Raw genomic sequence first — 23331 nt, forward strand, 5'->3', positions numbered from 1 at the left:
GAGTGAAGGTACAACAGTATTCATAGCTGCAACTATTAATTTATGATTATTAATTATTTAATGATTATTAAATAATCCTGATTTAATTTATGATTAACAAGTACTATTTTGTAGTTATACTTGCTCTATTATAAAATATATAAATTGTTTATGTATATCATTTTATAATACAGTGTGAAACAGAATTATTTGTATTGTTGCATATTTTATACATGCTTATATAACTGTATTTGTATTTTAATGTAAAAGATGACTTTTTATGTTTCACCAACACATTCCCCATACAAGATGGATGTCGAAATACTTCATGTTACCTATTCATCAAGACACAACACATGTAATTAATATGAAATGTCAGCAGATTTGTGTTCATTTTCATATAAGAGATGCACAGGATAAAACATTCCTGTAATTTCATGACCTAGCTTTAGATAGTTGGATCTGGTTTTGTAGAAATATATAATAAAGTTTTTACAGAAAAAAAAACTAAGTTATTTTTAAATTTTAGAGAAGCAGCATGTTGATGGATGTTTCATAAAGCAAAAGAATATTGGGAAAGGGTATCTGGACTGCAGGGAAATATCTGGACTACAGGGAAATCAGAGACAACAGCTTCCTAAATGCGCTCAGCCGAGATTGCACAGCAACCAAAAATTATATTTGAAGATCAAAAACAGAAATCAGAATGACCAATCAAAAGTTTTTTGTGAATAAATGTGATGTTTTTCATAGTCATAGACAAGGAGGCATAATTTTTGTCTCGATAGTTTGTCTGCAATATATATTGAAGAAACAGGATTTACAGTCTGTCACATGTACTGTAAGTGTAAAATATGAAACTTAAATATTATAAAATTAACTGTTATTGAGATTGTTCTTGTTCTTAAAAACACTTCAATTGTACATACAGTATAATTTGACACAAATTTGCATTTAATGTACATTTTCTATATTTCTCATTGATACAATTAATTTTTTCCTAGGAAATTAAACAATATCCAGTATATTTATTTGTCATTTCTCTTCAAAACATTAATGAATGCATCCTTTGGAACTTCCACATTACCAATTTTTCTCATCTTCTTTTTGCCTTCTGCTTGCTTTTTCAGCAGTTTCATTTTGCGTGTTATATCACCTCCATACTAAAAGAACAGAAAGGTTTTAAAAGGCAAAATTAGACCAATGTTACACATTACCAGTATTTACATTTCAAACAACAAACGTTATTTCATACTTACACATTTTGCAAGCACATTCTTCCTATAAGCTTTAATCCTAAAAAAAGAAAAAGGAGGTAATAATTTATTATAAAAATGGATGATCTTAGTGATTAATTTGTCATGCCAAAGACCTAAAATAAAATGTATGTTAAATATGCGCCCAACACATACAGATCCAGCCATTCAGAATGTGCGAGGGATGCTGCAGTAGTTCGAAGTCTTAGTGGCTGCACGAGACCGTAGCATATTAGTAATTTTCAGTAGTGAGTGCGCTACTTTGTAAAACCACCAGGTGGAGCTGTAAAAGCTGATCGTGGCATGTGGAGCAATTGGGCTGTCACCAGAAAACACCCGGTTTCGAATCCCGGTCAATGCTGAGGAACAATCTTTTTTCAATTATGGAACTTAAATTGTACACTGTTTAGACCTTTATTAATTTTATACTGAAACTTGTGAATGTGATGTGCCTCTTTCACATTTACATCCACATAGAGAAAATACAAAGGTAAATAACAGTAATGTAATGTAATACATACCTAATGTACACACTGTAGATGGTAGTGATAGCTAAATACGAGAATGTACTCAACAGTATTCCACCTTCTTCATAAATATTTTATCCATCATGGTGACTTACGGTGCATTATGGTTTTAAAAAATACCACTAGCAAAATAATAGTATCCGGAATTTCCGCAAGGTGGAGCTAATAAAGCTCAACCTCTCATGTTTGAGCTGTCGCCATCAAAGTCTTTAACGAAGATATTACTAATAGTATTAATAATGAATGACCTTGGACAAGCTGTAAGTGTAAACTCAAAGTATTGCCCTGGTCCACATTCCTTTTTTCATTGACCGTCTTTGTAAAAGTAACACTACAGCATTTCGCAATCACGCATTTTTTTCCAATCATGCAAAGCACAGTAATTTTTGAGAATTGATTCACCATGCCTTTCACATGCTCATAAAAGAGATTGATTTAGGAACATAAACATATTACCGTATGCAAACTGTACTGTATATAGTATGTATATGTATATTTAATGTCTTAACTGTGCCCGTTTAAGTATTGAATATTCATATGGAATTTTACCACTGAAGGGAAATCTTAGTAGCTGAGCATAAAAAGAATAGGAGCATACTGCAACGCGTGTGAAGGCCATAAACGATATTAATTTTGGAACATAAACATACAGTATATGGCTGGTCTCGGTACTTTAAAGAAAACATACACGAAACATGGTTTCATTATGACCAGAATCGGTCTTGAGATATTTTTTACTTGATTTACAGTATTTGAGAGGTATGTCTTAACACCAATACTACGTAAATACTGCTCACGTATATGTTTCTAGGTTTATATTATGCATTTCATACGGTCAAATTACTTTTGAGCAACTAATAAGAAGCGCGAAACGGTATGCCCAGGGCGTTTTAGTTTCATTTTGTGCTGGGACTCTTCTTTAACAATGTAGCCGTGGATTGATTAAAGATGTCAAGTACATACAAGTCATTTTTTAAATGTTGTAGTTCGTCTTGTAAAAATGTTACGAGTACATCATCTATCAACAATTACACAGGTTCTGTTTCCATACTGCGGATTTTGGTTACGTAATATTATTTTCTAATTTCACGTTGTGAATATATGATTTGGGCAAACAGAGCCGCAAAGAAGTACATTATGGGTTGTTGTTTTTTTTTTTGCAGTTTTATCTAGAACAAGCGATGCTTAAACCTTTGTCTGATTCTTGTGAAATTATCCACACGACAGTTACAGTACCTAAGAGTTGACTTCAGTGATGTCACTGATGGGATGTTTCTAAAAATCCATCCTCTGTAAAACGTCTTCTCTAGTTGTCCTGCATATGTATTCGCTAATGAAGCTGTGTGTTCTGAGCCTGGATCTCTACATTTCTGTATGATCCAGATTAGAGGGCTAAAGACAGCTTGTGTTTAAATTGAGTGTAAGGTAATTTATGCTTCTAAAGTCATGGTCAGCATTTATTATTGTACTGTGCTGTAAACTTGTTCTGTGCCTAGTCACATTATTTTATAGCGTTTTTATAGCGTTATCAAATCTGGTGGCGCTGTGTGTTAGTTTCCTGACTCCCATGTCACATGGTCTGTGATTGAATCCCATGGAACTATGACTTTATTTTTTAACAAACATTTCTTTGAAAAAATGAAACGTTTCCCTTGGTCAGAGATTAAATAAAACTAGGTAATAGGTAATTAGATTGCTCATAAACCTAATTGCTTTTTCTACATAAACACAGCGTGATTGCTCTCTGAAAATGCTTTTCCTTTATATTTAGGCTCAGATTTCACCTATAGATCGTATTATTATAAACTTTCTTGGAAAAATGTATTTTATGTAAACCATGTTTGCTATTAATTCATTTAGGGCTAAAATACGTTCATTGTCTTCCAATCAAGTCGAGTTGACATTGGAAGCTTGCCACTCCCGGACTGTTACACCAACGCATTAGCATGTTAAAGCGATTTCATTGAGGAGCCTAGCTACCAGTTAACACTGTACTTCCTACTTTGAAAATACCTGTGAAACCGGTTTAATTCGTCACAGCCAGCACTCCGGCAGAGAGGGGGTTGTACTCGTAAAGTAGAAGCAGGCGAGATTTGCAGCGAAAGACACCCCCCCCTCAAAAACCTAGTAAGTACAGTACTAGTTAAGAAAGGCGAGGCTTCTCAATGAAATCGCTTTAACATGCTAATACGTTGGTGTAACTGTCCCGGCGTGGCAAGCTTCTAATTTCAACCCGACCACGGCGAAAGGAACCCTTCTTTCATTTGAAGACAATGAACATACTTTAGCCCTGAATGAATAAATAGCAAACATGGTTTACATAAAAGCCCTTTTAGCCTTTGTCACTAATGAAACCACTAAATAAAGACATAAATATTAAAATCTTAAGATTTTTAAAATACATGACTTTGCTAAAATTTATTTGAAAATAAAAACGATTACAAACGCCAGGGGAGAGAGAGAACAGGGGAGGGATGTTGGTTTTGCATAAGGGGCGGGACTATGGAAATGAGGTCTGTTTGGGAATGTGGAGTTACATGTTCTGGCTGTTTGTGAATTATCGTTGTTGAGTATGGAATGTCAAGGTATTGATTTTGTGTTGTGTTGCGGTACATGAATATAATTATATCGTTATTAATTTCGTTAGATATGGGATTCCATATTATATTCCCTTTTAATCAAATTCTAAAAGTATGCTTGTTGACTACGGTATCTCTTTAGTTAAAGACTTTGATGCTTAAAATGTTTAGGGAGAAATGGAATACTGGTGTGTATTTTTTACACTATTTTTTTACCGATACATACTCTTAGAGTTTGATTAAAAGGGAATATAATACAAAAATATAGTACTAAAAAAGGTACTACCACTTTTAAAGGTGATATGTAAAATAAAGTTTTTTATTATTGTTATAGAGAAACATGATCAGATTTTCCCTGGTTCAGAAAAAAAGATCTAAAGTGCTACACATAACTTTCTTAAGTCGATGTATTTAAATGTATTTAATGTATTTAACATAACATTCAGAAATACAATCGAGAATAGTTTTGTGGTGTTTGTTTAGATGAAATGTTCCTAAAACGCATAACGTAACAAAATTAAAGACGATTAAAATCTGTAATCTTTCCACTTGTACTGTATGTCATCGGAAAGTTTCTGCTTTGTGTAAGGATGGTATCAAAAAGCAATCTTAAGTGGTGAGAAAGCTGTGCTCAATGTATTTAAGGGACTTAAAAGTAAAAGGAGATGCTTCATATTGCTTGACTAATTTTAAAAACTAAGTTATAAATGCAGGCGCACCCTCAGTGCCGCGCCGGGTGTAAATATCAAAATATACATTCGTCCCAGGCAGAGGCCGAAGAGCGCCTGGCTGGGGTGCGCGGGGAAGAGCAGGACAGGAATGTAAGGCAGGGTATAGGAAGGCGTACAGTCTGGGCAGGTATAGATTACATTTTTCTAAAACGTATTTGAAAAATAAAAACGATTACAATCTAATCCTTCCACGTTTGATCCCAAAATCCCAAGAAATATAAATCTAAACGGGTAGAAAGCTATGCTGAAAGTTTATTAAGATACTTAGAAGACAAAGATACTGTATCAATTTATGTTGCATTAGCCTGATTATGATTAAAAAACACATATAATTAAACACGCATTTGCGATTTAAATCAAAACACGATTTAAATCAATATAAGTGTTTATATTGTAACGCATACTGTCCAGCCTCCATTTCTCTATAAAAATTTACTCTATTACACACACACACACAATAGAAGCAGGAAGCAGAAGCAGGGACTGTTGTCAGAAGGGAAGAAGGTGACTATTCATTGTTATCAAAAATGACTTAGAATCGATCATGTTGTGATATTTTGAAATATTAAAGTCAATTGATAGTCCATAATATCGCTATTCTATTTTTTCGAAGAAATGTTTGTTAAAAGAAAAGCCCAGCACCAGCTGGATTTGAACACACAACCCGTGAGTTGTTAGTCGGGCACGTAGACCAGTAGGCTACAAGGGAAGTCGCATGAAGAGGGAGGCGAAACAGCCCTGTCGCAGTACACGAATATAATCATATCGTTATTAAATTCTTTAGATACGCGATTCCATGTTATATTCCCTATTAATCAAATTCTAAAAGTATGCTTGTTGACTCCGGTATCTCTTTAGTTAAAGACTTCGATGTTTAAAATGTTTAGGGAGAAATGGAATACTGGTGTGTATTTTTTACTTTAAAGTACCAAGACCAGCCATATACTGTATGTTTATGTTCCAAAATTAATATCGTTTATGGCCTTCACAAGCGTTACAGTATGCTCCTATTCTTTTTATGCTCAGCTACTAAGATTTCCCTTCAGTGGTAAAATTCAAAATCTACAATGGGCAGAGTAAAGACGTTTACTGTACTGTAAGTCTTTCTACGTCAGACCAACGGACCACGAGTGCCCCTGTTGGTCAACCAATCACGTACCGCGGTACCCCGCGTCATCTTGCGTCATGATGCGCGACGCCGTAGCCAATTACCTCCGGTACGTGTCTGTACCGCTCACTTTGAATGGCTGCATTTGTAGTAAGAACACCACTTGCTGTTATTGTAACAAAAAGTTCTACCGATTTAATACCACTTGATAGTAAAATTAGTATGGAATCTAAACAGCTAAAATATCACAAGTGGTTGTTTTGGAAACATTTTGACATTTGTTTTTTTTTCCAAAAACTTTTATTGTCCTTATAGTGGCTATGGACAATGGAACACTCATGGACTGTAAAGTAGCACGCTGTATCCAGGCGGTTCAAAGCGCATTACTTTCGGTTTGTTTCTTATGTAGCCGAATATTTTAAAAGAGCCCATTATTATAGCTTGTTGTTAACGTGATGTGCCTCTTTCACTGGTTTACATCCGCATTAAGAACATCTATATTTTGTCTTCATATAAATTTCAGCAATTAGTAATTTAACTTAAAATTTGGATTAAGAAAAATAATGCACACATACTGTATTGCTGTAGTGGCTTTGAAACCATACGGTCTCACTGTATATACGGTATATTTATACATCACACTGCTGTTCATAGCTGTGTGCGCTACTGTTTCAGTTATCTGTGTATCTGACTTCCTTAGATTGGCGTGTACGGAACAGTGGGAGGTGAGACCTGTGGCGGGGGGGGGGTTGAGTTTGCATGAGAGACAAAAAGGTACCAAATGATAAGTTGTGTACTGTTTGCAAAGTAGGTGATTTTGACAAACAGCTAATTTTGTTTGAAGAATTAAACAAGTCTGTTCTGTAGTTTTATTTTTTAATTGAGCAGAAAGTCACCTTGCTCTTGTTTTATATTATAATGGGACTGTGAACATTTGAGTGAGCACCCGGGGTGCACGGTGAGATTACCGAGAAGGATAATTTTAGTAAATATAAGATAAGATCACTTTATTAGCCATATACAATTTCTTGCATTAGGAATTTGTCTTTTCACATATCCCAGCTTGCTCTCCATGAGACACTGTAGCAGCAAGGCTTATTAAAGGACAGGAATTAAGTTTGCTGCTCCCTGGTAGTCCCTCTCTCCTTCATCTCAGTGGTGTTTGATACATTCCATTTGGTTCACAATTAAGGTGTTTTTCTAGCTGATAGAGTGTCCTGATAAGGAACAACTCCCAGTGCTGAGATTCTCCAGCAATCCTAATAAATGGTCATCTCTGGCACCTTCAAGTCTGGGAAATTCCAAGGGAGTCTCAACCCAAGTTGTTTACAACTCTAAGGTCAGAGTGCATTGTTACTCATCATTAGCCAATCAGGAACTGGTAGGGCAGGTTAACCCCACGTGGGTCTCTGATGCCCATGAAACTTTCAAACAATGAACGACCGTGGTTCCTCCAGGTAAAACAGGCAGCACAGCGCCCCTCCGATGCGCCTCCTGGAATCTTAGACCCAGAGTCCTCCTGAACATCCTCCGACTCAGCCCGGACAACCACGTAACGGCCAGTGTCCGAGTGCAGGACTTGCCTTTGTTCTAAGAGTCGAGAACAGAGGTTGCCAGCGCGCAACCAAAGGATCCATCCGAGGTTAGCATCGCAGCAGGAATCTCTCCCACCACGTCGCAAGCCGCAACAGCACTGCCTGGCACTGAGCCAGAGAGCGCCGCAGAATCCTTAGAGAATTTAATTCCTATGAATGATGTACTTGCTTTTGAGTATCTAGTGTAGAAGCTGTAATCCAAGTTCATTTACGAAACGGTATAAATGAATGATATACTGAACGTATGTCCTCTTGATATATGTAACTCTTCGTAACTGATTGAATATATACCTTTTGTATTCTGATAACCCTCACTATAAGATCTGTTATGTTTATATGCAAATTTTATGCATTAATAAATGTATTCTCGTGTATTAGTATCCGTGTGTGTGCGTTGTTTGAGTTATCCCACAAGGTTGATTTTAATAGCCATCAAAAGAATCATTTTGTGACTTACTGCTACAATTAATAATTGTCCCAGTAAAGGCACAAACCCCTACATTTACTGGTGCCTCGTGAGAGGATGCCTACAACACAGACACACAGAAAGGGAGAGGAGCTTGGGGTCAGAGCGCAGCATCAGCCATTGTACAGCGCCCCTGAAGCAGTTGGGGTTAAGGGCCTTGTTCAGGGGCCCATTGGAGTAGGATTCCTCTGCCGGCCACAGGATTTGAACCGGCAACCTTCCAGCCTTAGCCACATTGCCACTGCTGCACCCTAAATGTTGATATGTCTGCATTTTTGGTTTCATGAGGCAAGTAAAATTGTATCCAGATGTAATTTAGATATGTGACGTTGCCCCCGTGAAGTGGCAGTGTAGTGCCCACAGAGTGTTAGTTTAGATATAACAGTGTATTACTGAGATCTTGCAAGTACATTTTTTAAACGCTTGTAATCGCTATTCTTGCAAATACATTTTGTATTGTTATTCAGTTTGTGTCTGCGTGTTAGTTGGTTTGCAAACGTTTGAAGTGAAAATTCTTGCACAAGGAAGGTACCTTTAAAGCAGAGAACCAGCACCCAACTTTTTCAGCTCTGTATTTTTCGTCTCTCTTCAGCTTAAAGACTTTTAAAGCCATTCCTCTTTGGCACTCAAGTCACAGAAATTACATATACAATTATTTTACATTTCTATGTTTTATGAGAGACTTCAGAAGGTTTCAACTGATGCATAAAAAATGTAGTATAAATGTGTTCTCGTGTTATGAAGTCACTTACACCTGGGATCCAGTTTATTCAAGCAGGTTCTAAAAATGTAACCAGGTACTGGATATTGTTCAAATAAAAGCTGTGGCAATTTTCACAAATTGCGATCTTTTAAATGCCTGTGGTTTGAAGGCACAGTGTCATTTTTTGCAGTTACTGACATCTGAAAAATTGTGGTCTCATAAATAGGCATTTTAATAAGCAAACAAATGACTCTGAACTATAATAACGTATCACATAATTATTAACAATATGAATTTATTAATAACAGCTAATACTTTCAAACTGATTAAATCTTTTTCATTTTCCGGGGTCTTTTTAATACCGTTTTGTTATTCTCGGTTATTAATATAAGAATACACACTATTTATTATTGTTGTTGCTGCTGCACCCACTGGGCTTTGAGCTTTGAATCGCCGACTTCTAAATAATTTAATTATTTTATGAAACAACTCGGGATTATGATTATAATTTGTCTAATATTATCAAAACTCATTCACTTGTGGTTATTTTGGAAACATTTTGACATGTTTCTTTTAACTTCATTGCTGTCTATACTGTTGCAATAGGTAATGAAACGCCCAGAGTTTGTAATGTTGGGTGCTGTGAATGAGATAGACTTTGATACAGTACAAATACATGTATTTCCCACAAGCTGTACTGTAGTGGGTTTAAAACCATACAGCATCGCACTGTATGCATGTGGCACGTCTTTGTTCGAAGTTTCAAAACTACAGTTTGGAAAAATGAGTGTTTAGAAACAACAGGACATTTGATTGCTGATTGCCTTATGTTAAAGAGCGACAAACACAACAGAGGGCATGCTACTGAAAATCTATCCCCACCCCCAAGAACTGTCTGTTCTACAGAAACACAGCGGGGTGTAACACTCTTAGCCTTTGTGACAACCATCTGTTAACGACGTACCGAGCTGCGTTACATAAAGTGGCTGCAATGGAATAAGTAAAAGTTAATTCCAAACTGAAAAGAAAAGACTCAACGTGTCTTCTCTATAATTCTTCATTTACAGATTGTTCAAGGTAATTTATTATTAATAATATCTGCCGTAACGCATTAAAATTGGAATGTTTTTATAAGTGTAAATCCACTAGGACAGATAGCAGTCTCACCTACATTATTTGGTTATTTTTTACGATTCTGACAGACTTTCAGAATGCTTCGACTGATGCTTAAAAATGTAACATAATGTGTACTGTGGAGAAAGAGCTATTGAGCACACAGCATCTTTCCACCTTCAAAAAGACTTGCATATGTAGTTTATTATCTGTGTGAAAACAGGAAATACAGATTGAGCTTCACAAATTAAACAGAGGTCTGGAACACCCCGTCTCAAAAATAGGCTTTTTAACCAGCGAAGGTTGTGAAAAGAGTGACAAATCACCCCGAACAAAATACAATTTCAAACTAGAAGCAGTCTGAAATTATTAGTTATTAATAAATTCATAGTGTTAATAAATATCAGACACATTATTATAGTTCAGTTTCAGCAGTCTTTTTAATACCGTTTTGTTATTCTCTGTTATAATTATAATATATACGATTTTGGTTTAAGGCTTGTTGTAAAGGCTTGTCTTTAAATGCTCCACTTGAATGAATAAGGTATTTTGAATTGACTAAACCACTTGAACTGTTTATTACTCCCATTGTTGACAGTATACATGTTTGTCCATTCATATTGTTTATATAATTTAACTTTGAACATGTTGCGATATGTAGAAATTCCAAACAATTCAATATTTTGTCCATAATATTTCCTTTTCTAGTATTTGCTAAAGGAGAACTCATGCCGTGAGCAGGATTCAAACCCCAAATTCCAGAATGCGAGTCATGCACTGAAGCCACTATGCCAACAAACTGCTCAGCAGCTTAGGCTATAGCTGAAAATGCAGGCAAAATGTTTCCAAGTAATCACAAGTCAATGCATCATATTGATGCAGATGTTTAAAAAGGAAGTGGACTACAGTAATACTTTGAGCTACAGTGGATATAAGAAGTCTACACACCCTCATTGAAATTGCAGGTTTTTGTGATGTAAAGCCAGAAATCAAGATAAATCATGTCAGACATTTTTCCTTTTTTAATGTGACCTTGCAACCAACAAAATTCTAGAGAAAAACAAATAGATAATTATTAGGAAAAATAATTGAAATTAAAAAAACTGCAAAACCCTGGTTACATAAGTGTGCACACCCTTTTATAATGGGAGCTGTAGCTGTGTCTAGGGCTAACCAATCACATTCAAAATCATGTCAATAGGTAAGTAGCATACACCTGCCATCAATGAAAGTGATTCTGATTAAACCCAAATAAAAATCAGCTGTTCCTGTAGGATTTCCTTGGAACCTTTGTGGTTGCATCCTACGAGATAGCCATGGTCCGCAAGGAGCTGACAAAACATCTATGGGATCTTATTGTTGAAAGGTACCGATCAGGAGAGGGGTATGAAAGAATAAGAAAGGCACTGGATGTACCATGGAGCACTGTGAAGACCATCATGAATAAGTGGAGAACATGTGGCACCACAGGGACATTGACATCAGGACAACCCTCCAAAGTTGATGACAGGACAGGGAGAAAACTAGAGGCCTACAGCAACGTTAAAGAAGCTGCAGGAATTTCTTGCAGGTATTGGTCACTGTTTGCATATGACAACAATCTCCCGTATTCTGCACACACCTGGACTATGGGGTAGGGTGGCAAGACGGAAGTCATTTCTCACAAAAAAGAACATCCAAACCTGTCTAACTTTTGCAAAAAAATACAATCACCCTAAAATGTGGGAAAATGTCTTATGGTCTGATGAGACAAAGGGTGTACTTTTTGGCCTTAATTCTAAAAGATATGTTTGGTGCAAAGACAACACAGCTCATCATCTAAAGAACATCATAACTACTGTGAAGCATGGTGGTGGAAGCATCATGCTTTGGGGCCGCTTCTCTTTAGCTGGGACAGGGGCTCTAGTCAAGATAGATGGGATAATGACTAGCTCCAAATATCAAGATATTTTGGCAAAAAACCTGCTGGCCTCTGTCAGAAAGTTGAAGATGAAGAGGAATTTCACTTTCCAACATGATAACGACCCAAAGCACACATCCAAATCAACCAAGATATGGCTTAGGAAAAGGAAGATCAAAGTCTTGGAATGGCCCAGTCAGAACCCAGACCTCAATCACATAGAAAACCTGTGGAATGACCTAAAAAGGGCTGTGTACAGGAGATCCTCTGGCAATATGAAGTAGCCTGAACTTTTTTGCAAGGAAGAGTGGGCTAAAATTGCAAAGTCCAGGTGTGCAAGGTTGATAGAGACTTATTCACAAAGACTTACTGCTGTAATAAATACAAAATGTGCTTCCACAAAGTAGTAGCTGGGGGGTGTTTGCACACTTATACAACCAGGATGTTGTAGGTTTTTTTAATTTAAATTATTTTTCACATTAAAGATGGAAAAATGTCTGACATGATTTATCTTGATTTCTGGCTTTACATCACAAAAACCTGCAATTTCAATAAGGGTGTGTAGACTTTTTATATCCACTGTACATAAATATATTTAGATCCTTAAATTAATAATATTAATTTCTTTAGATATGCCATTCCATATTATATTCCCTATTAAGCAGATTCTAATAGACATAATAGAAATAGAATGGTCTCAAAATTGTCATTAATAAAGTATTTGGATAGTAATCTGTTACTTTTGTAGTATGTACTATTCTATTATATGAAGAGGCTTTTCATAAAAACATAATTATTAAAAACACTATTACATATGCAATTGTTATTTTTCTAATATATCACACATCCAGTCACACTATTGGACAACCTTTGGAAATGTAAGAACACTTCCCCTGGCACAGGAAAATTAGGATGAAGAAGATTAATCAAAAATAACGTAATGCAATGCATTATTATGACTTGAAACATTCAGGGCATTCACTTAAAGTGTGAGATATTGTTATTAAATAGGCCCACTAACATGCATACAATGTATATGCCATATATATAAAAGAAATGCACTTACGTCTCTCTGGCAATAACTTTGTTGCCAATTGCTGCCTGAATAGCGATTTCGAAAAGCTGTCTAGGTATGGAGTTCTTCAGTCGTTCACACATTGTCTTGCCCACAGTATATGCTTTTTGCCTGAAAACAGTTATTTAAAAAAGTTGCTTCTATAAATGGTCTAAAACCCCACAGAGATTTTAAGACCAAAGACAACTCATTAAATACTGCATAAGTGTATGAAAACTCAAATGCTATGGCAGGACAAACCTAATATACTTCAATCAGGCCATCCATACAATAAATTGTCCACTAGGCACAACCATTATATACAGTGCCTTGCAAAAGTATTCAGAACCTTGACCAATTCTCTCATTTTACTGAATTACAAATCCTAAATTGAAATTTAGTTCTCTGTGATATTTTTATTTTTAAGCAGTGAAACTTAAAATTCATGATTTTAATGTGACATTGTTTTATGTTAGAAAATAAGAAAAAATACAAAAACTGAAATATGCTGTACCAAGTCCTGGATATTTAGCATTATTAACTGTAATTATTTGAAATAGTGTAGTTTTAATTTTTATTGTACACTACATGGTGTGGCATGGTAGCACTGTGCTGATTAGCAGTTCTACCTTGCAGCACTGGAGCCCTGGTTCAATTCCTGGCATGCAGCTGTGGGGACATCTCTTTCAGTACTCGAATAAATGAACCACACTTTATATACACCTATCTCTCAATATATGAATGCTCAATTTATACAATTTTTTGCTGCAACAAAGTTTATATTTTAATGTTTGTTAGGTGTTACAAAAGCAATAAAAATAAGGAAAGCACTCCCCCTGTCTATAAACCTTGAAGTGGTAGAAAGGACTGAAAAAGTTGAGTGGTTGAAATACTTGTGCATTACCATTATCTTAGCTGTTTACAATTTTATATATTTTGACTTGTTAACCACTGTACTGTAAGTTAAAGGGACTAAAATCATAAACATGCAATAGTGTTTTTACTTTTGTAATTCAGTTATCTTAAGGTAAAAATGAGTAATATCAGATAATGTTCTAGACCTTAGGAGCAAGTGATTAGTGATAAAATGGATGGAATGGAACTTGAATTACCTTTCTGAAACATCTGGTATTCCATGCAGTTTATGAGGAACAAATTAGATTCATAAACTGAGGAATGGGTGTATACACACATCAACTGATAAACTACAGGACTGAAATGTGAGTTATGTGAGCTCTGGGATTAGTGGTCAGAATCATCTGTAAACTATGCTTGAGGGACTGATTAGTGAAAAGTAGCTTATTTGCAATTAGTAGAATTAGTGTTAGAAGTAGTATTGTTAACTGGAATAAAAGGGATAAGTAAAATAAAACAAAAATACAAAAAAAAAAACAAAAATAAAAAAATAAAAAAATTTATTGCCAAGTATTAGCGATTTTGAAATAGTAAAAAATTGACTTCTACAAATATTTCTATCACTATTTACTAGCATCTACCTGTTGAACAAATCATACATGTGAGCTTTCCATTCACTTCTAAGAAGTTTCATTATTTTTCATTATTTCAATATAAGAAAAACACTAGGTACAATTTCAGTGAGACCAATGGTGGTTCATTCACTAAGGCTGCATAAATCAGTTTAGAGTGAACAGATCCCCTTATCATGTCCAAAAAACATTAATTCTGAATTTGAATTGACAGTCTTGAAACATTAAGAAGTATTTCACAAACAAAATAAGAAAAGCGATTAAAATCTAGAATCCACAGTGTATGTTTACAGTAGTAAAGGAACTGCAAAGTAACTTACTTATGCGCAATAGTTGCAAGCTCCTCCACAGGCTTCCCATTTAGCAAAATGTCCATCTTTATTAGGTCAGCTGGTTGGTATCCTGCATCCTCATAGTCAAAGCTAAAAATGCACAAAGATTAAAAATATTAAGAGGAACAGCTAGAAAATATATAAACAGACTAACATTTGCTGTACTTTCAGTTGGGTGCTTTCAAGCAGAGTGGTATTTCAAAGTTGACAGTCACTAGAGAAGTATGGAGGGTCTGCAAAGCGTACTATTTTGATATTAATCCATCATGTATACTCATTTTTTGCTAACAAGTACAGTAAGTCTGCATGCATCCCCACTTGGAACATGCCTGAATAATAGGGCACGTGCATTCCTTGTGGAGTCATAAAGGATATAAGAACTTTGAACTATGAACCTCTCTTTCAAGGAGAGATACGAGTTGCACAAACACTACCAAAAATATTAACAAAATAGACCTGGTGATTCTTAAGTCAAAAGAAGAAGAGATAAGGTCATAAATCTGGGGCCACTGCTTAGCAAGGAATGCAAGAAAGGATTTTTGTTCAGCTTCAGTTTCAATGAACTGTGCAACCATACCTAAAAATCATCCATATGTATAGTCTATGTACAATGAACACAATACTTTACAATTCTGTTAATATTAAATTAATAAGTCACATGGTTGTGCTCAAAACATAACTTACTGCATTAAACCTCAAATAATAAGGGATATCTGAGCAAATGCCAAAGTCGCTACCTAGTACGCTACCTACAGATGCAGCCATTCAAAATGCGCGGGCGATACCGCATTATTTTGCGGTGTGCTTTACGCAGTCTACCGCGAGTTACCATAAATTCTCCTATAATACCGCAAGTAAAATAATAGTATCCGGAATTTCCGCAAGGTGGAGCTAATAAAGCTCAACCTCTCATGTTTGAGCTGTCGCCATCAAAGTCTTCAACGAAGATATTACTAATAGTATTAATAATGAATGACCTTGGACAAGCTGTAAACTCAAAGTATTGCCCTGGTCCACATTCTTTTTTTCATTGACCATGTTTGTAAAAGTAACACTACAGCATTTCGCAATCACACATTTGTTTCCAATCATGCAAAGTACAGTAATTTTTGAGAATCGATTCACCATGCCTTTCACATGCTTATAAAAGAGATTGATTTAGGAACATAAACATATTACCGTATGCAAACTGTACTGTAAACAATAAACGATATTAATTTTGGAACATAAACATACAGTATATGGCTGGTCTTGGTACTTTAAAGAAAAAATACACACCACTATTCCATTTCTCCCTAAACATTTTAAGCACCGAAGTCTTTAACTAACGTGATACCAGAGTCAACAAGCATACTTTTAGAATTTGATTAAAAGGGAATATAATATGGAATCGCGTATCTAAAGAAATTAATAACGATATAATTATATTCATGTACCGCAACACAATAATAGTACACGCTGTACATTGTCTGTTGATAATGTTTCTGTAGTGCTTTTTCAGCACTCTGCATGCGACCTTGCCGGTGGCGCTGTGGGTTAGGTTCCTGAGTCCCACGTCACACGGTCTGTGATTGAATCCCACTGGAGCCACGACTTTTTTTTTAACAAACATTTCTTTGAAAAAATGAAACGTTTCCCTTGGTCAGATTAAATAAAACCTCACTCGCACCAAACAAATTTATATTTCTAAATATCACAACATGATCGAATTTAAGCCTTTTTAATAACAATGAATAGTCACCTATGCATAACAATATAAACATTTATATTGATTTAAATTGCGTTTTGATTTAAATCGTAAACGCGTGTTTAAATATATGTGTTTTTTTATTCACAATCAGACAGATGCAACATAAATTGATATCTTTGTCTTCTAAGTATCTTAATAAACTTTCAGCATAACTTTCTCCCCGTTTAGATTTAATTTTCTTGGGATCTTGGGATCAAACGTGGAAAGATTAGATTGTAATCGTTTTTATTTTTTAAATACATTTTATAAAAGTGTAATCTATGCTAAAAAGTTGTACATCACCTGCTATAAAAATACATATTGTAATACTTTCGGTTTCGGATAGGACAGACACAAGAACTCAGACTTGCGGAGTTAAAGCAAGTTAAAGCCTTGATTTTATATATCACCTTTAAAAGTGGAATCTCAAAGCAAAGCAATAACCAAACACTGATTGTACCCATCTGTCATGCTAATAAAGCACCTTGAATTGAATTGAGGGAGAGAGGGGGGGAGGGCGAGCGAGAGAGCCAGGACAGACAGGCAAATAAGATACAGTCCACAGACATTCACAACAGTGACATATCATAAAAGGTTTGCACATATAGTTAAGTTATTACTTGGTTTTCAAAGTGCAATGAAATACAATATTGTTGTTGTTGCTGTTATTGTTGTTTTTATCCTGTAAAGCGTTTTGAGAAGCCACCTTTAAAGGCGATATATAAAAGCGCTGATTCTTATGGAATGTGTTCCGCCGGGGATTCAAAAAATTTAATTTTTTTAAATCACATATCTAAGGAAATAGCAGTATAACCTTGTTCATGCACAAACAGTGGCATGTTACATTATTAATTTGGGTGTCTCGTCTTGCCAGAAAGCTCTAAATTGCATTTTGAGTGCGGTTTTTGACTTTTTATAAATTGCAACCCATAAATAAAGCTGATACTGTTTAGACTTTTAATTATTTTAAACTGTATTACAGCAGCACAATGCACAATGCAACGTAAATTGCAAAAATGCACTTGGAATCTGTCCAAGCCCTACTTTGTCAGGCATGTTCTTTTACTGCAATGGACATAAAAACTCCCTTGCTTTTAACAGAGCGTTTCATAATTTCTAACTACGAAAATTATTTAAACTGCGACACTTATCATTCAACCAGAGCTCGAAGTATCACAAGGATCCTCAAGAGCACAGCAAAGACTGTATTAAAAGAATCGCGTATCTATAGAAATTAATAAGATATAATTATATTTGTGTACTGCGACAGGGCTGTTTCACCTCTCTCTTCATGTGACTCTATTCAAAAGCCATTTAGCAAAGAGGGGATGAGAAGAGTGACAAACTAGTATACTTTAGATCTTTTTTTCTGAACCGGGGAAAATCTGATCATGCTTCTCTAAAACAATAATAAAAAACATTATTTTACATATCACCTTTATGTGATATCACCTTAAGGGCAGCACATACAACGGTTAATTGCACAATGGACCGCGCAAAGAAATTTTAAATAGTCTTCTTTAGGTGTGAGGGCAGGAGTGCATTGCAGAAGGCATAATCAGCAAATTAGGAAAACAAAGAACAGGACAGGCGAGACGTTTATCCAGAGAGCGAGTGATCAGAAAAAGGAACAGCTGTTACGCCCAGGTTTTACGCTCTGCTGAATGAATAAAAACATTTTATTAAAAACACGTTTGCGTTTGTCTGGGTATTTATTTTGTAATCTGTGGTTTACATCTACTGTATTGCTTTGAGATGCCACTTTTAAAGATGATATGTAAAATAAAGTTTTTTATTGTTATAGAGAAACATGATCAGATTTTCCCTGGTTCAGAAAAAAGAAGTTTCTGAAGTTTCTGCTTTGTGTAAGGATGGTATCAAAAAGTAATCTAAGTGGTGAGAAAGCTGTGCTCCTCAAAGCGCTTTACAGGATAAAAACAATAACAACAATAGTGTTAGGCTGGGCAAACAATTTTTTTATAGAAATATAAAATGACATATAATGATGTGTTACGGCTCAGACATTAACGAGTACAACCCCCCTCTCTGCGGGAGTGCTGGCTGTGACTAATTAAACCGGTTTCACAGGTATTTTCAAAGTAGAAGGGGGCGAGATTTCCAGCAAAAGACACCTCCCCCCTCCAAAACCAAGGAAGTACAGTACTTACTAGTTAAGAAAGCTAGGCTCCTCAATGAAATCGCTTTAACATGCTAATGCGTTGGTGTAACAGTCCGGTAGAAATTAAAATTCATTCTATACAGCAATCGCATATTTGGGTACAGTTTCATAAAACTTTCATGCTTAAAATGTTTATGGAGAAATGGAAGACTGATGTGTATTTTTTCTTTAAACTACTGCTCAGATACTAAAATTTCCATTTAGTGGTACAATTCCATATAAATATTCAAAACTAAGCGGATTAAAATGTGCACAGAAAAGACATTAAATGATCAAATCTTTTCACTACCAACCAATGCACCACGAGTGCCCCTGTCGGTCATTTTGTCCAGCCAATCATTTACCGCGGTGCCCTGCGGAGCCCCGCGGTGGCTTGTGGGTCATTTACCGTACCGCGGGTTTGTACCGCGCATTTTGAATGGCTGCATCTGTAGTAATGTACGCACTACCTAGCAATTGAAAGGTTTTTAAATATGAGTAAAAACCGTGATGGTCATGGAGCCTAGTTCTAAAGAAAAATGGAAACGCAAATACGGAAAGTATGACGAGAGTTTCTTGAATTTCAGTTTCACATGCACAATTGTGGACACTTAAGAATGTCCTCAGTGTGTTGTCTGCCTTAAAGTGTTGGCTGCTGAGAGCATGCTCCCCAATAAATTTAAACGTAATTTGGAAACTGTTCACAGTAGTTTGATAAACAAACCTTGTATTTTTCGCACAAGTTTAATGAATGAACAGAAAGCTGCTTTTTCTAACCAAACTACAGTCCCCAGCAAAGTTCTTTTTTCATCATACAAAGTAGCATACCGAGTAGCCCAATGCAAAAAAAACTCATACTATTGGAGTACCAAGGAATAAGCAACAGAGCTCTATGAATTCTGCTTCCCTTGCAATATCCTGCCTTTGTGAATCAGAATTCAGCACCTGTAGTTATCAAATCCAAGTTAAGATCAAGAGTCAATGTTGAAAAGGAGGTGCACATTGCCATTTAAAAAAAAACAACCCAGTATTTTTGGTGAATTATGTTAACAATTATTGTAAACAAGCCCACCTACCCATTAAGCGGTACAAACAAAAATACATTGTATTTCTCCCCCTTTTAAAAAAAACATTGATGTTAGATTTTTACATTTTTAGTCATTTTATTTGCATTTTACAAAGATGTTGACTATTTTTTTATTTTTTTAAAATTGTTTGCACATTCAAATAATTTTTAATAAAATGTGTTGTCAAGTATTTTTAGTATTTTGATCAAGCCTATTGGTTTTGAAAATGATTAAAAATAATTAACATTGGACCAACTTTGTTTTTATTTTGACCCATCATTTCTTTTTCAAATTTATAATCTTTTGTAAAATATCGCACTGCCATAGAACTTATTTTTGACACAGGGGAGGCATGTGGACAATTTGACAGGTCAAGGGAGGTACAAACCCCAAAAGTTTGGGAAACCCTGCCTTACGAATTTGATTCACCAGTTAGAGTGGGTCCATCATACTTTGAGGGAACCTGTGCCAAAATGAGTGGATTGAAGAAGCAGAACATTGACAGTGAATGCAGAGTGTGGACTGCAAAATACTTTTCACAGAGGTTGGAACACAGGCTATATGTTTAATTTGTAAGGAAAGTGTCACAGTGTTCAAAGAATACAATCTCAGTTGGCATTTTTCTACCAAACATGCTAACTATGCTAGCAATCTGTCATGTGAGAAGTGGTCTAATAGAGCTTCCAAACTAGCCACTAGATTACAGGCTCAAAAATGTATTTTTCTGCCCTTATACTATCCAAGAGTAGAGGCCAGCACAAAGGCAAGCTACCTGCCTGCATATAAAATTGCTAAACAAAGCAAGCCGCTTTCTGAAGAGGAGCTTTTGAAGGAGTGTATGATAGAAACTGTAGATATTCTTTGTCCACAGAGCTAGAACAAATTTGAGAAAATAAGTTTATCACGCAGAACAGTTACCCATCAGGTAGAGGTAATTGGCAAAGACTTGGCTTGTGAGTTGAACGTCAAGTTCTATTTAATTTTTTCTTAAGTCATAAAAGTATGCTTTTCTCTTAGTGTTATTTTGCTTCGTATTTTACTTCAGACAACTTTAAAATTAAAAATATAATCTGCAGTTTCTGTATTACCCTCCCATGGTTAGAATTACAGACACAAATAAAGGACAAAAAAGTTACTCTGATCCAGACTTGGCTAGAGATTACACTGTGATAAACTTTGTAAATTTTGAATAATTACATCACCTTGCCTCATAGTCTTCTCTGTTCAAGACTACAAAGGTCCAGTTCCTTAAGTCTGTCAGTGTAGTATTTTCCCTTAAGCACCCTATCTAGCTGCTCTTTCTGGACTAATTATAGAGCAGCAATATCTTTTCTATGCTGTGGTGAATAAAAATTGTATACAATACTGTAAATGAGGCTTTCTAGTGTGCTATACATTTTTAACAAGACATCCTTTAATTCAAATACAAACATCTAGCAATATATATTTTAACTGTCCCCCCCATTGACTAGAGCATGTATATACACTTTGTCACAATAAACACATACGTCTTTTTCATAAGTAGCCTACATATATTTTTACTGCCTGGATGCATTACCCTGCACTTGTCTACACTAAAATTCATCTGTCTGGCATTTGCCCAGTACTAAGTTTTATCTCTTCTATAATTTTTACTAGATACTACTATTGTACTTATTACAACTATGATTACTAGTCAAATCTGGCTCAATCACGAAAAAACATCAGAACTGTTGAGAAAAACCCTAAGACAGTCTTTTCACGAAGTACGTCATATCAATGAATTTACGAACAACCTCCAGAATTCAGGGGTGAAATTACAATCCACAGTTCATAAAAGACGGAGTATTCCTAATTACAAAGGCTATACCTCAACCTCTAAACCTCTCATTACCACACAAAAAAAGAAAAGCTCAACTGAAATTGACTCACACATACAAAAGTTAAGACCAAAGATGAAGAACTGCCAAAGTGATGGAAAGGTTAAAGTTAGAAAGAAAGGAACTAGAGATGTGCCAATGAACACCAACTCATCCCTGAAACATGATGGGGGTAAATAATGGCCACTGTTAGTGGCATACTTGTCTTTATTGATGATGTAACTAAAAATGGAAGAAGAAGAATGATCCTCTGTGGAATAAGATCACAGAAACATTTTGTCCGCTTATGTTCTGTGTATGTACTCACCCACCCATCTCCCACAGCTGACACTCTCCAACACCTCCGCCATTAACACCTGCAGCACTGAAAGCACTCTGAGCACCATCCCCCAGGCCAGGCTGACCATCACGGCTGACCAGGTGAAGAAGGAGCTGAAGAGGCTGCACCAGGGTAAGGCCACAGGACCAGATAACATCTGTCCCAGAGTTCTGAGGGCCTGTGCTGATCAGCTGAGCGGAGTGCTCCAGCGACTGTTCAACCTGAGCCTGCGCTTGGAGAGAGTCCCGGTGCTCTGGAAGACATCATGCCTGCTCCCAGTACCAAAGAAAGGGCGCCCCTCTGTCCTCAACAACTACAGACCAGTTGCAATGACTTCTCACGTCATGAAGACACTGGAGAGGCTGGTCTTATCCCACCTGAGACCCCTGGTCAGCTCATCATTGGACACCCTACAGTTTGCCTACCAGCCCAGTGTTGGTGTGGAGGATGCGATCATCTACATGCTGCAAAGGGCCTACTCACACCTGGACAGGGCTGGCAACACTGTAAGGATCATGTTTTTCGACTTCTCCAGTGCCTTCAATACCATCCAGCCTTACTTCTAAGGAGGACACTTGAGGAGATGCAAGTCGATGCCTCCATGACCTCGTGGATCACTGACTACCTGACAGGCAGACCACAGTCTGTGAGACTTCAGAACTGTGTGTCTGAACAGGTAGTGAGTAACACAGGGGCACCTCAAGGGACAGTTCTTTCTCCGTTCCTCTTCACCCTCTATACTTCAGACTTTAAGTACAACTCAAAGTCATGCCACCTGCAGAAGTTCTCAGATAACTCTGCAATTGTGGGATATATCAAGGGTGAGCAGGAGGAGGAGTACAGAGGACTGGTCAGCAGCTTTGTGGAGTGGTGTGGGGTGAACCACCTGGAACTGAATGTAACAAAGACAAAGGAACTGGTGGTAGATTTCAGGAGGAAAAAGGTCAAACCTACTCCTGTCTACATCCATTGGAGTGGCGTGGAGATGGTGGACTCGTACAAGTACTTAGAAGTGCACATCGACGACAGACTGGAATGGTCTAAGAACATCGAGGCCATCTATAAGAAGGGACAGAGCCGACTTTACTTCTTGAGGAGGCTCAGGTCCTACAATGTATGTAGTAAGATACTTCATATGTTCTATCAGTCGGTGGTAGCGAGCGCCATTTTCTACGCAGTGGTATGCTGGGGCCCTGGGATTAGAGCAGTGGATTCTAAAAGGCTGAACAAGCTCATCAGGAGAGCAAGCTCTGTCATTGGGTCTGACCTGGACACCTTGGAGGTAGTGGCTGAGAGGAGAATGATGTCCAAACTAGAGGCCATCATGGACAACATCTCCCATCCCCTCTATGACAGGCTTGTAGAAATG

General features: G+C 36.5%; 1 protein-coding gene across 3 annotated transcripts in view; it reads right to left on the reverse strand.

Annotated features, from left to right (window-relative positions):
• Positions 1-274: 274 nt before the first annotated feature.
• guf1 (GTP binding elongation factor GUF1) overlaps positions 275-23331 on the reverse strand; it is a 51300-nt gene continuing 28243 nt past the window's right edge. Inside the window, exons 14-17 of one of the 3 annotated variants that reach the window (XM_015345301.2) lie at positions 14819-14920; positions 13024-13143; positions 1239-1275; positions 280-1142 (exon numbers count right to left, since the gene is read on the reverse strand). In XM_015345301.2, coding sequence (XP_015200787.1) covers positions 1008-1142; positions 1239-1275; positions 13024-13143; positions 14819-14920 — 394 coding nt within the window. In that variant the 3' untranslated portion in view covers positions 280-1007. The other 2 variants (XM_015345303.2, XM_015345304.2) reach the window with 2 other exon arrangements.

Source organism: Lepisosteus oculatus, chromosome 1 (genome assembly GCF_040954835.1).
Source record: "Lepisosteus oculatus isolate fLepOcu1 chromosome 1, fLepOcu1.hap2, whole genome shotgun sequence".
Classification (NCBI taxonomy): Eukaryota; Metazoa; Chordata; class Actinopteri; order Semionotiformes; family Lepisosteidae; genus Lepisosteus; species Lepisosteus oculatus.